The 12,450-nt window shown below is 42.6% G+C and overlaps 1 protein-coding gene across 1 annotated transcript; it reads right to left on the bottom strand.

The window, feature by feature from the left end:
• Window positions 1-8,504: 8,504 nt before the first annotated feature.
• On the bottom strand, window positions 8,505-11,169 carry irf2bp2b (interferon regulatory factor 2 binding protein 2b). The gene is made up of 2 exons (XM_046857732.1): window positions 10,185-11,169; window positions 8,505-9,773 (listed from the first exon to the last, which is right to left on the bottom strand). The coding sequence occupies exons 1-2, from the start codon at window positions 10,957-10,959 to the stop codon at window positions 8,992-8,994; spliced, it is 1,557 nt and encodes a 518-aa protein (XP_046713688.1). The 5' UTR covers window positions 10,960-11,169; the 3' UTR covers window positions 8,505-8,991.
• Window positions 11,170-12,450: the final 1,281 nt, after the last annotated feature.

Genomic DNA, 12,450 nt, shown 5'->3' with positions numbered 1-12,450 from the left:
GGGGGGAGGAGAAATGTTGCCTTTTCTACCCTTACTATTACTGAATCCCAGATGTGTGCACAAACAAAGAGGGAGGGGAGAATTCACATGTTCCCTGTACCCTTCGTCAGCAGTATGTTATTAACATTTCTCTTTGTTTGGGAACATGAGAGGAGGCGCGGACCACGTGTTTCGGGACTCAGTCCAGCACATTCTTCTGAGAAATAGTCAGTCTGCATGTGGCTGGATGTGGACAGGATGTTAGACACACCACATATTTTAGGGATAGCTTTGTTCCAAGTCTGGGTTTGGAGTGAAAAAGGAATTGCAAATAGGGACGTTCGCATTATTCAGTCAATTTAAACCTCGTGGTTGGTGTTTTAGTAAAGTGCTGGCATGCTAAATAAAATTGTGCTGCTACCATTATGTAGCATTTCCATAGATTAATTGAACCGAGTTAGGAATATAAGATACAGAAAGAAGTATAGTACAATACCTAGCACAGTATGCCTAAGTATTTTAAAAACAGAGAATAAAGAGAAGAAGAGAGAAAGAAACAGAGATGCCGTTTGATCTTTTGGGATACAGCTAGCACATTATTTACTATGGCATGGTTATATAAGCATGAGTTATGACTCTGTGCTGCAAAGTTTGTCTATTATCTCTCCTCTCATCCTCTCATCCTTCGTCCTTACTTTAAACTAAGAGGCAATGTTGAATAACACAGTGCTCTAACTGTAGGACATGTTTTCCAGGGCTAAACAAGGAGCAGCTCATATTTGTACTGTATGTGGTTGAATGCCAGGAAAATCATCCAACTATAATTGCTCCCAGATCGAAACTGTGGAAAATAGGCCAGCTTTGCGAAGCCAACATGAAAGAGGCAAAGAAATCTCCACTTGCAAATGTGCAGAAACAAAATATACATCAAGTTGAGACTTGTCGGAAATGCAGTTGACAACAATACTCTGGGTTGGCAGTGTTGAGCTAAAGAACCAACTGTAATAAAGCCCAAAGACTGGCCGCAGCTGCAGCTAGTTGGGTTCATGTCAAAACCTGATGTTCCCTCCTGCCTTTCTTTGTGCTGTGTGCAGAGAAGCCGCCTTTTTTCTTTATCACATCAGCTCATCAGCTGATCCCAATCCCTTCTCTCCCTCAGCAATGGCTGTCTTGCACACAAAAGCCTTCTCTGTCTGCCTACACACCCCTCATCCCCCCTCCGTCCTCTCGCTCCCTCACTCCCTTTTTTCTGTCGAGATCTGTTTTTGTGCTCTTTTGTTTTTGTTCCTCGTTGCCTCGTCTCATTTTTCTCTCCCTCCCTTTGCCGCCGCTTACTGCTCGCTCCAGTTTTTTTTCAGCACATTTGACAGCGATCCAGCACCTGAAAGAAAACATTCCGACGATTGCGAGCGCGAGCTGTCTCGTTTTTCACGTTGAGGACAAAAAAGGCATGCTCATTTCCATTTCACAAAAAGAAAGAAAGAAAGAAAGAAAGAAAGAAAGAAAGAAAGAAAGAAAGAAAGAAAGAGAGTGGGTGTGGAAAAAAAAGACAGACACTGTACTTTGTGATGATTTCATCTATCATGTGAATTGCAGCCTACTGCGATTCCTGCAGGCCCCTTTTTGACATTGCACGCTAAAAATAGAGCAGTGTGGCATCGTGGCAGGACGAGAGGGCATTAATCATGCAAGAGAAAAATACATTCCTCTGGTTACTTCTCAATCAACTCCCCCTCCACCCCTCCATTCCCTCCGCCTTCAGCTCTGGAAACCCTTGAGAAGGGAAGAAGCGGGTTAAAAGGGGTTCATATGTCTGCCAGTCTGACATTCTGCAAAAAGAGAAATCAAACAAACAATGGTCATACATATCACAGCAAAGTAATCAAACTGTGCAGTGTCGAACTTCATGAGCAAGGCCTGTTTCTCAGAAGTGAGCATGTAAGTGGTGGTGAAGGCCAGATGAAACAAGGTCCCTTCACCGACTGGGATAACAAAGGTGCTTGCCTTCATCTGTGTCCTATTAAACTGAACATTTGGATCCTCGTGAGATCAAAGATGGAGCCCGTGGGGTCCGGACAGAGAGATAGATATGAAGGCTTCAATTGAGATCAGCTGTTGCATGCCTATTGCACTAGCAGCTGTGAGGTGGGGGGAGAGAGAGAGAGAGAGAGAGAGAGAGAGAGAGAAGTTGCGCAGTTTCTGAAATATATATGAAGATGATCCCATAGACCTGCAGGGCATGAATGAATGTTGAATACAAACAGAGAAAATCCAGCCTTTCTTCTTGAAAGAGTGGAAAGTCATCCTTAAAAATCAATAGTTAAAAGCGCTGTTTAGAGATAAGACACTATAATAAGACACAGGGGCATGAATGCATCGATGACTACAATGAACTGTTTTTTTTATAGTAGCAAATTTCTAAAGGCATTTTTGCACCTAAAGACCAAAAGATAATTTAAACCAGATGCAACTGTTTTAATTAAAGGTTTCTTTATAGTATAGTTTGGCCAAAGGCTCAATCTGACCAGGACTCTCAAGGAGGAACAATGCTACTAATGTTAAAAACCTCATGACTCGAACCAAAATAGAACTAACCATAAATCCTGTTCTGCATTCCTTTCTCTTTCTTTTTTGGTTTTAGAAAAAGCCCTTGTCCTTGTTCCCAATCAGCAGTGACCTGCTTTTGCCTTTATGTTACAGCTTCCCATTAGCCCACTGCCTGCTGGAGAGAACATGAGCAAAACAGAGAACTAAAGAAAGACTAATGACAGGGGAGTGAAAATAGATAGTCACCTAAATAAGGTGTCATGTGGAGTTATATATATAGAGCTCTGCTGCAAGTGAGAAACTGCAAAAGTAAGAAAAAGGAGAGAGAGAGAGAGAGAGAGAGAGAGAGAGAGAGAGAGAGAGAGAGAGAGAGAGAGAGAACAATTCTTTCTTTCCTACAATTAATGTTTATATCAGTCCTGAATTAACATCTTAACCAGCCTCCAGCCCATTCTTCTATCTCTTGTTTTCATTCTCACCAAGCTGATTAAATCAAAGTCTACATTCATTTTCCATTCAAATGGAAAAAGCCAAACTCATCTGCTAGACATATACACAGCTCTCCCCTCTTCCCACACTCTTAATCTATTTTCCCCACTGGCTCCATCTGACATGTATTCCACATGTTACCACAGAGCACCTAACTTACAACACCACACACACCTTTGGCCCAGAGGCCTTGCAATACCACTGCAATACTGCATTTCACATTTTGAAGCAGCATTTTGTAAATGCATTCTTCTTTAAACTAGTTAATGGTTCATTAAAAGGGTTGAACTTGATAAGATTGTGCTGAATGCCTATTCATCTTCCCAGCCTAACAATATGCCTTATGCCTCTGCACATGAAGTTTGGACTTTGCCTCCATAACAACCCCTTTTATATCACAGGCAGCAGTCCAGAGGCTACTCCATGCCTGGGTTCAAGCTTGTGTTCTTACTGATTGATCAGCAAGGTCAAAAGTCGAGTGTTTGTGTCAATAAGCCTTGTGTAAAATGGTAAAAAGAACTAGAAAATTAAGTTTCAATACATCCAAAGTTAATTACTTCCCTTTCACCAACAATGGAATGCTATTGTGCTGCTTAAAATAACATGATTTTTTATTGAGTCAACTATTTAAAGAACAAATTCAGACCTTGCAATCTTTCTTTTTAAAAACCTAAAAACGATTATGGAAAATGACTCCTTTTTGAGACTTTTACAGTAGGCACAAAAACATGGAAAGGGCCATTGTATACAATTGTGTAAAAAAAAAAAAAAAGAAAAGAAAAAAACAACATATCGTAAATTTCAATCCTGACTCAGCTTTTAAATGTTTACCAGTCACTGAATCTTGAATGTCAACAGCAATCTTTAATTTTTAACAGCTTCAGACCCCACCTTCTCTTGTCTTGCCAATTTTAAAATCTTATAAGGAAAGTCTGGAAAAGAAAGCAATGAAATAGGCCAAGCAGGAAAAGCACTCCAAGCAAATAGTAAGAGTGGGATAGTTTGTGAGTTTGTTCTTGCCAAAGCTGACCATTTACAGAACCTTCATACTGCCAAACCACCACACCCATGGCGGCAGAGAAAAGAGGCAGCCAGAGTGCAAAGGACTGCTCTGCTTTTGAAAAACACTAGAGATTGTGCAACAGTTGTCAAACAGAACCCACAGAAAGGCCTGTTACACATTAACAAATGAGGTCAAGAAGCAGTTCCTCTGTTCCCCCCTCCCACCCACATCTTCTCCTCTCATCTCTCATACTCTATCCTTTGGTCTTTGCTTCCTTCCACCCATTCCTCCCCCATGTAGCAGAAAATGAGGCTCGTGCTGGGTGGGATATTTCATTACAAAGCATTCATTTTACACATCTAAGTAAGACCCTGTAAGTACCCCCTCACAGTATGATGGAAAGCCCTGCGCCACGTGCACCAGAAAACCCCATCTTAAAAGCCTTTCAAAAAAAATAAAAAATGGCACTCATACAAAGAGTCAGAAAAGATGCAAGGGATCCACTTTGAAAAGCAAATCTCTAAAATCAGGCTTCCTGAAATGGGAATCTGTTTCAAAGTTTGTACCAGGGAATAAGACTAGATTTGAAAATGTTCACATGGTAAAATTTCATTATGGATTCCAGAAAAAAGACCCTATATTCTAAAGTGTGTGAATTTTTCTTTATTCTTTTTTTTGTAAAATGATTAATTAGGTTGTTCTCCCATAGACAGCTCATGAGGGAACATGGGGAAGTGAGCTTGGAACTGTGTCAATTCAGTGTGAAGAAAAAAATAAAGACAAGCAGATTAACCTTGATTGCTTGGGCTAGGGGATGTATGACTAAAAACAAGAGAACATTTTTTAAAGAAGCAGCTCAATGCTTGAAGGGAAGCTTTAGTTAATTATGCATTATTTTCCCCTCCGGGCTTTTTTTTTTCTTGAGAATTTCACTTTTGCTTGGGTCTGTTTCACATCTGAATTTGTTTTTGTTTTTTCAGTGGCTTTGATTAGGATTTATAACTACTTCGAACTTTTTTTTTTTTTTTTTTTGCAAAGTAAAAGTCTTTGCTTCAGATGCCAAAATCCTACTTACTCCAGAACAATGCAAACCACATGATAAAAGTAAGTCTGTTTATTTCAGTACCTTAAGCCATTTATTAACTAGTTCTGTTCCTTAGTCCATCCATTTATATTACGTATTATAATCTCTATATTTCAAGAGAGGTGGAATAAAGACAGGCGCCTGCCCACACTCAACCCCGCTGTGATGCCAACGACCCAATTTTCTGTTGCTTGACAGTAGCAGGCCAATAAAGGGCCATTTGTGGACTTGAGCCTGATTTCCCCCATGTCTCCCTACTGACGTGGCACCTCCATATTCCCTCCTGTGTTTACCCATGCAACAGGTAACCAGGCAACGAAGGCCCCCTTTTACGACACACACCAGCTTGGCGAGGGTGTGATCTCTATATTTGGTGCGACATAAAAACCTTTCCTCCAGATAAAGGCTTCCAGTCAACAGGATGCATGTTCCTTTCTTGGTGCTGCCGTGTCTGTGATTGATGGCAGGAGGGCTTCGCCTGTTTTCTGTCTAATTATAGTCAGTGCAACTGCTGGATATGTCTGCCCCCCTCCGTTTCCCTCTATCCCCACCCTCTCTCTGTCTCCCATTCCTCTCTCGCTACCTTTCACATTCTCTGCTTTCTTTTTTCCCCCTGGAATAGTAAAGGCTCAGGAATGTGAGCTGGGCTGCTTGCCCCACAAACCGCCCCCCTTCTCCCTGTCTATTCACTTCCCCCATTTTAGCCCCTCCTGTCTGCATGTGTGTGTGCATGTGTGCATATGTGAATGCTAATGCATAAAGCACTGACAGTAAGACCCTTACAGGATTTCCACATATCCCCAAGGCAAACTAGCTTAAAACTGCTGACGTGGCAAGCACACGTCTCTGGCTTGTCCAGACCATGCAGGCCCACGGTGTACTTGTTGACCTTCGGAGTTGTGTTCGAATCTGAAACCTCCAATCAGAGCAGTCTGTTCCAAACACAAAATGAAACAGTCGCTTAGACCACCCCTACACGCTTGAAAGAAAAATGTCTGAAGTGCACATCACTTTGCACACAGCTGCACATAGCCTACTACAGAAGTGCACGTCCAGCACAGATCACAGTTTGTAACTTATTTTGTGAAACTAACAAATTGTGCATGCACACACAAAAAATCTACTGCACTAAGACTGCTCTTGTTGCAGCTGTTGTAAACACAAGGTACACATTTTTGTCAGTATTTGACCTATACCTAGAAATGCAGTGTAGTGATGTAATGATCAACAATAAAACCAATATTATAGTTTTAATTAGTCTTTTTTTAAATCTTTTATATTCAAAGATTTAAAGGCACACTATTTCCACACACACACAGACATTATATATATATATATATATATATATATATATATATATATATATATATATATATATATATATATAAGGAAAGGTACAATTATTAATGGATGGATTTTAAAAATAGAAATAAATACCTAACTATTAAAGTATGTGTTTTACATTTGTCTTTTGGTGTTGCACTGCATTTTACAATTTATTATTATTATTAATTATAATAATAATGAAAATACTATAGTTTAATTACTGTAAAGGTTTTAGCAGTAGTTAAATTTGTTTTATAATCACACATTAAATGCAGATCTCCTGTTTCAGTCAGAAAGCTATGCAGTGAAAGCTTGGCGCGCGCTGACGACATGTTTTGACTGAATCTGTACATTTCTCGCCGGAGGACAGAGAGGAAAAGTCACAGCCCTGTAAATCACGGGGGGAAAACTGCACGCGCCAAAACAACTTGTCTCGCGATTAAAAAGGGAGGAAAAACCCGACCCTTTTCCCTTCACGAGTCTATATCTATCTATCTATATATGTTATTATTTAGACTCGACACTGGACGAATAGGAGTGGGACGGCTGTGTATACAAAACACTTGACGGCGAGTTTCGGTGTGACGGAAGAACGTAAACAAGTCTGACAACAGCAGCACATGGGCGCGAGCGCGCACACGTCACCGCGCGGTCAGCTTAGAGCGCGCGCGGTGCACGCCGGGAAGCGGCAAGTCCGAGCAACGGCGGCCATATTTCACTGAGGAAATGCAATCGGAAAAATCTCAGGAAATCTTTAATAGTTTATTCGTAAGAATTTGGTATATAACACGATTTTTTAAAGTGCTATTTTATTAAAATAAATAAAAAAAATATATTATTGATTTAAATGAACAGGACAGGATTTGGAACATTATATTGGAAGAAGTATTGGGACAGCAGTGCCATTACTGTGTGTATTATAATATGAATAATATACAAGTTGTAAAAACATATGAATCCTGAAAAGATATGTAACTTGTAATTTCATTATATTATATATATATATATATATATATATATATATATATATATATATATATATATATAAATTCTGATATTTTGTGTTTATACAGCCCAGTTTAGGTTAGGTGAAAAGCTTAAGTCAGAAAGAGATAAGTGATTTTAATAAAAAATAAGAAGGTAGTTACCGGGTTGGCCTATGAAAGGGTTAAGCTTGGTTTTGCTGCTCCACTGAATGGCAAGTGCATGTGAATTCTGGGCAAGACAGAGGCCTCCATTCACTCCTGTAAGCTTAGTGTGTGCAATCAGCCTTAACAGTAGCAGGCGTGTTGGCCTCCAAGGAGCCCCAGACTGAGAAGGACGGAGGACGGTGACTCAGGAATTCCACCACAGGGGGAGAAAAACCACGTGGTCAGGGAACTTTTCATTAACGCTCAAGCTATGGTGTGGGGCCAACTCCCCTATTGTGTAGCTTAAACTGCTCAAAAGTCAAAATAACTGCTCCAGACTTTGTTAAAAAGCAGCTTCACAACGCTGACACTCTCATTCATGCACTCATAGCAGTAGAGTCCAGATGTTGACATTATAAACTTGACCGTTACAGAAATAAAAAAAATGTAAGCTTCAAAGTCCCCCAAAACTAATGAATGTGATAGATGCCTTGTATAAGGAATGAAAATGGTGTCGAGGAACAGAGGTTTGGCTTACCGAAAAAGGCCAAAGGTAGGAGTGTTTACGGCCCCAAACACATGGCAAGTGTGGGTAAAAATAGACATCTGAAGGGTCAGATTGCATGCCGCATTGAGGTAAAAAATAAATAAAACCATGCAACGTACAATTAGCAGTCGGAAAATATCTATTCTTACCAGTTCAATATTTTTGAGAGGTTCATTAGTTAATAATGCCTGTATTAAACCAATAGTTATACATTCACCACCTATACAGCACTGAATATCACATTCTCCCTTTGTCTCATTAGCTCCCACCACCACCACCCCCATCCCAGTCCCATTTTCTTGCACAGGTTGTTGCATCATCCCTCTACAGTGTGATTCACAGGAGGGAGAGACTGCCTCAAAAATAATGGACAAGAAGCAGAGCATGGACACTTTAGGCTGTTATTACAAGGTCAAAAATTGTATTTGGCAATTTTAAACAAGTGCATACAAGTACAGCTAGAAGCATTTCAGTTTTGCCAAGTGCTCATAGAGTAGTTTTAGTCACATTCTATGATTAAACATGGACTGCCACCAGTTCTAATAGTACACTGATAATTGGCATTGAACAACAACTGAAAAGGGGAGGGGTGAGTAGTCTGTTAGAATGTATACATACCTTTTCATCTTCAAAAAAATATAGAAACAATGTATTCAAAAAGGGAAAATCAAAAAATTTATACAGCCATGTTTATGAAGTGTACACTTCCCTTGAGTCCATATGTACATGTCCGATAATTTCTGTTTGGATGGTATGCAATTTCATTTATTTAAAGTCATCTGAAATTGTATGTGTTTGTGTCATTTGTCATTTTTGAATGATTTGCAAGGAAAAAAAAACAAATGTAACAAAACAAAAACAAAAAACAGAATAGTGTGGAAAAAATTCAAGGGTCTCTCTCCTTTTTTACTTTCACGTCTCCGGCCAAGATGGTCGCTATTTCCCCCTGCATGAAAGCCCAGGGCACGTTGGAGCCCACCAGTGGGCATTTCTCACCGCTGGGGCAGTACACTTCGCCTGTGGCACCCTGCTGTTTGATGCTCTCACGTGAGCAGGGGAAGCAGAACTTGTGTGAGGGCACTGACGGGCACTGCACGAAATGTGTGTCCTCAAGCCGCTCGTGACACAAGGTGCAGCACAGGGGAACACTGCCAGGAGGCACCGACGAGTCCGGAATGCTCTGTGGGTGACCACCCTGAGGGTCTACTACACCTGGGACATGGCTCGCACCTGTGCCTGCAGCAGTTGTGCCCGCTACCCCTGCTCCCATCACGTCCCTTTGGGTAAGCCGCCGCTGGCCGGCTGAGGAGGGAGAGAGCGGGCTGCCGCTGTTCCTCCTTGCTGTAGTGGAGTGCACCTGATTGGCGTCTTTGGGCGAGCCGGTGCCCGCACTGCCGGCGTTGTCCGCTGCCTGGATGAGGGCAGCCATGGGAGACTGGCCGTTCTGCACAGCCAAAGCAGCCTCGGGCGGCGTGGTGCGTGGGTGTGGAGAGATGGTGGAAGGAGGTATGGTGGTGTAGCCCGGCAGAGCTGCAGCAGGCAGCTTTGGCACTTCAGACGTGCAGGAAGACCAAGGCAGCCCGTCACCGTTCAGCTTAGTGCCTGCACCCTCACCCTCAGGCTCAGGGGAAGCTTTCCTCTTCATGCTTCGAGGTTGCTTGCCTCGATCTGTAAACGGAAGGGGGGAGGGGGGGAATTGGAAGGGGGAAGTGGTTTAAACAGTTAAAAAGAAAGGAAAAAACAAACATTAGGCAAAAAAAAAAAAAAAAAAAGTACTTGAAATGATTCCTCAAAAACTCTAAGCCTGACCTGTTGTTGGCACTGTTTGCCAATTTCTTTGACGCACAAAAACAGTCATGACATGAAGACAGTGAGAGAAATATGCACTGAACTTTCCAATTCTTCAGTCTTTTCAAAGCTGTTATTTTTACACGAGGTTTTTTTTTATGCAAACTCAAATGTGTACTTTTTTTTTTTTTTTAAACAACTGAATCTACAATATTTACATAAATCTATCAATATATAGACACCTGAAGTGCCTAAATGTGCAAAATGAAGTTTCTTGTACAATGTTAATACCGGTTTTTGAAGAGGCAGAAGTCTCGTATCCCATCCGGTGCATGGCTGCGTGTTCCTTTTTGAACCTGCCGTCCAGACTATGCAGGGCCATGAGGTCGCGGACCGTCTTGCCTTTACCCATCCACTCGTCGCGCTTGTGACTCTCGCCCAGGTCAGACACGCTGTCCGGTCGGTGTTTCTCCTTCGTGTCGTCCGACCGCTTCACACCGTGGTCGACCGTTAACGCGCCCGGGATCCCTATGGGAGGTGGACGGCCATTGAGCGCGTTCACTGGCAGAGCCCCGTTAACGTTCACTAGAGGTACGAGGCTTGGTGGGACCGCGCTCGCCCTGCGGGGATTCGGGCTCTGGCGGTTTAGCTCCGGCGGCTCGTCCGGTTTGGGAAATCCATTCGGAACAGGGAGGCCGTTCGCCTGCCTGGCACTGGGCTGATACTCGGGCCCGAGGCGGGGCGGTCTGTCCGAAGAGAGGGAGTAGCGGTCCAGGGTCTGCGGCGGTGGCGCCCGCGAGCCACCGTCTCCAGTCGCGTGGTTGACGGACTGAATGTCCTTGGCCGACTTGCCTGCTCCAGGCGACCTGCCTTCCTGGAAGCCATGAGCCCTCTTGAGCTGCCGCGCAGTCTCGATCACGAATTCGATTCGATCAGCTCCCTCGTAGTTCACGCACCCCCTGCACACCGGCTCCGTGAAATCCCAAATCATCGCCCACGGCATGCGGGGCAAGTCGCACAGATAGCACGACTGCCTGCGCGAGGCAGCAACCGCCGCGGAGGACATGGCTTTGGGGGAAGGAAGAAGAAAAGAAACGAATACGACTAATTTTCCAAAACGCCCGTCTGCTGATTTTAGTTCTATTAAAAGGGAAAAAAGCAAGGAAAAAAACGGTTGTAGTTTCCCCCCGCACCCGTCCGTTGGCGACCAAAAAAAAAACCCCAGCAAAGTTTACACTCCGAAGTTCATGGCAGTGCGTGCTTTACTACCGCGCGCCTCTATCTAGCTCGCGCACTACTACTCCGCCAGCCAGCTCAGTGTGGCGCGATGACGTCACTAAAGTTAAGCTTCCAGCGTTTCAACTCCGATTCTATTTACTTCGATTCTTCGACAACCGCCTTCTACGCATGCGCCATGCACACCCCGCCCTCGGCGCTCCAGCTGGGCTGTTGGATCTGAAACCACATTTTTTCAACGTCTCGATGTGTTTTCTCAGTTACTATTTGCTTTCTTATTTCTGTTGATTCACAGGAACGTAATATTTACACTACAAACAGGAAGTAAAATCTAGTACCTTTCAACAGCTTGCACTAAATAAATAGTAGTATAAACACTATTAACTATACATATATATTTATTCTAAAATTATTATTTTTTTATAAACTACGAACAGTTGCGTTTTGGTCAGGTTAAACAAAGGACAAAAAAATCGAAATGTGAGTTTTGTGCTTATATAAGGTCTTTAGTTTGGGGGTAAAAAAAAGTAGAATCATACTACACCGATTTGCGCATTGTTATGCAATCTACACATCTTGGCTCGGATCATGCAAACGCCGGCGCTGTTAAAACTTGCACCACTATGACCCCTAAGCCAAAATATTGCCTGGAGCGCCAGCCCATAATTCCGCATTCCGTCACCTTGGCGACGCAACGTCACGAGGATGACCGAGTTTAAGCGTGAGCTGCAGCGCCCATTTAAAGTGAGACGATCTTGAACGCTTCACATCTACAATATGGTGATGATTTACACATCCTTACACTTAACATACACTTAGCAACGTGCAATTTCTAATATATATTGTGGTTTTATCAATATAATACTTCCTTTTCTTCCTTTAGAAAACATGTTGCCAGATAGGGAATTCTCAATTCTAATTTAACCCAGCACTTTTCATCTAATGTAGTTCTTGAATGGTATAATTAATCAAATCATTTAAAAACTGCGCAAAAATATATACACAGAATTCGTGCATTTCACTAAAAACCTGGCAACCCGGAAAGCACGCGACTGCCAAGGTCGATAATAAATTTCGCTTTAAGGAAGCGGACTTTGTTCAGACTTGAAGCTGATGTGTTTGACTCCTGTAGACCAAGCCCATGTGATTCAGCAAAGCTATCACTGGCTCGCATTCAGCGTTAGCACAAAGTGGAAAGCCCCATGTCAAAGACAAGTCCTGCCATGTGCTCTTCCTTATTGTTGTTTTTATGAGCACTCAGGCGTGAGTCACAGCCTTAACCAGCCCCAGACACAGTTTTAAAGCAATCCGACGTGTGACG

This window comes from Silurus meridionalis, chromosome 9 (assembly GCF_014805685.1).
Source record: "Silurus meridionalis isolate SWU-2019-XX chromosome 9, ASM1480568v1, whole genome shotgun sequence".
Taxonomy (NCBI): domain Eukaryota; kingdom Metazoa; phylum Chordata; class Actinopteri; order Siluriformes; family Siluridae; genus Silurus; species Silurus meridionalis.
Note: the sequence above shows the minus strand (reverse complement) of the source record. Positions and strands in the feature narration are given on the sequence as shown.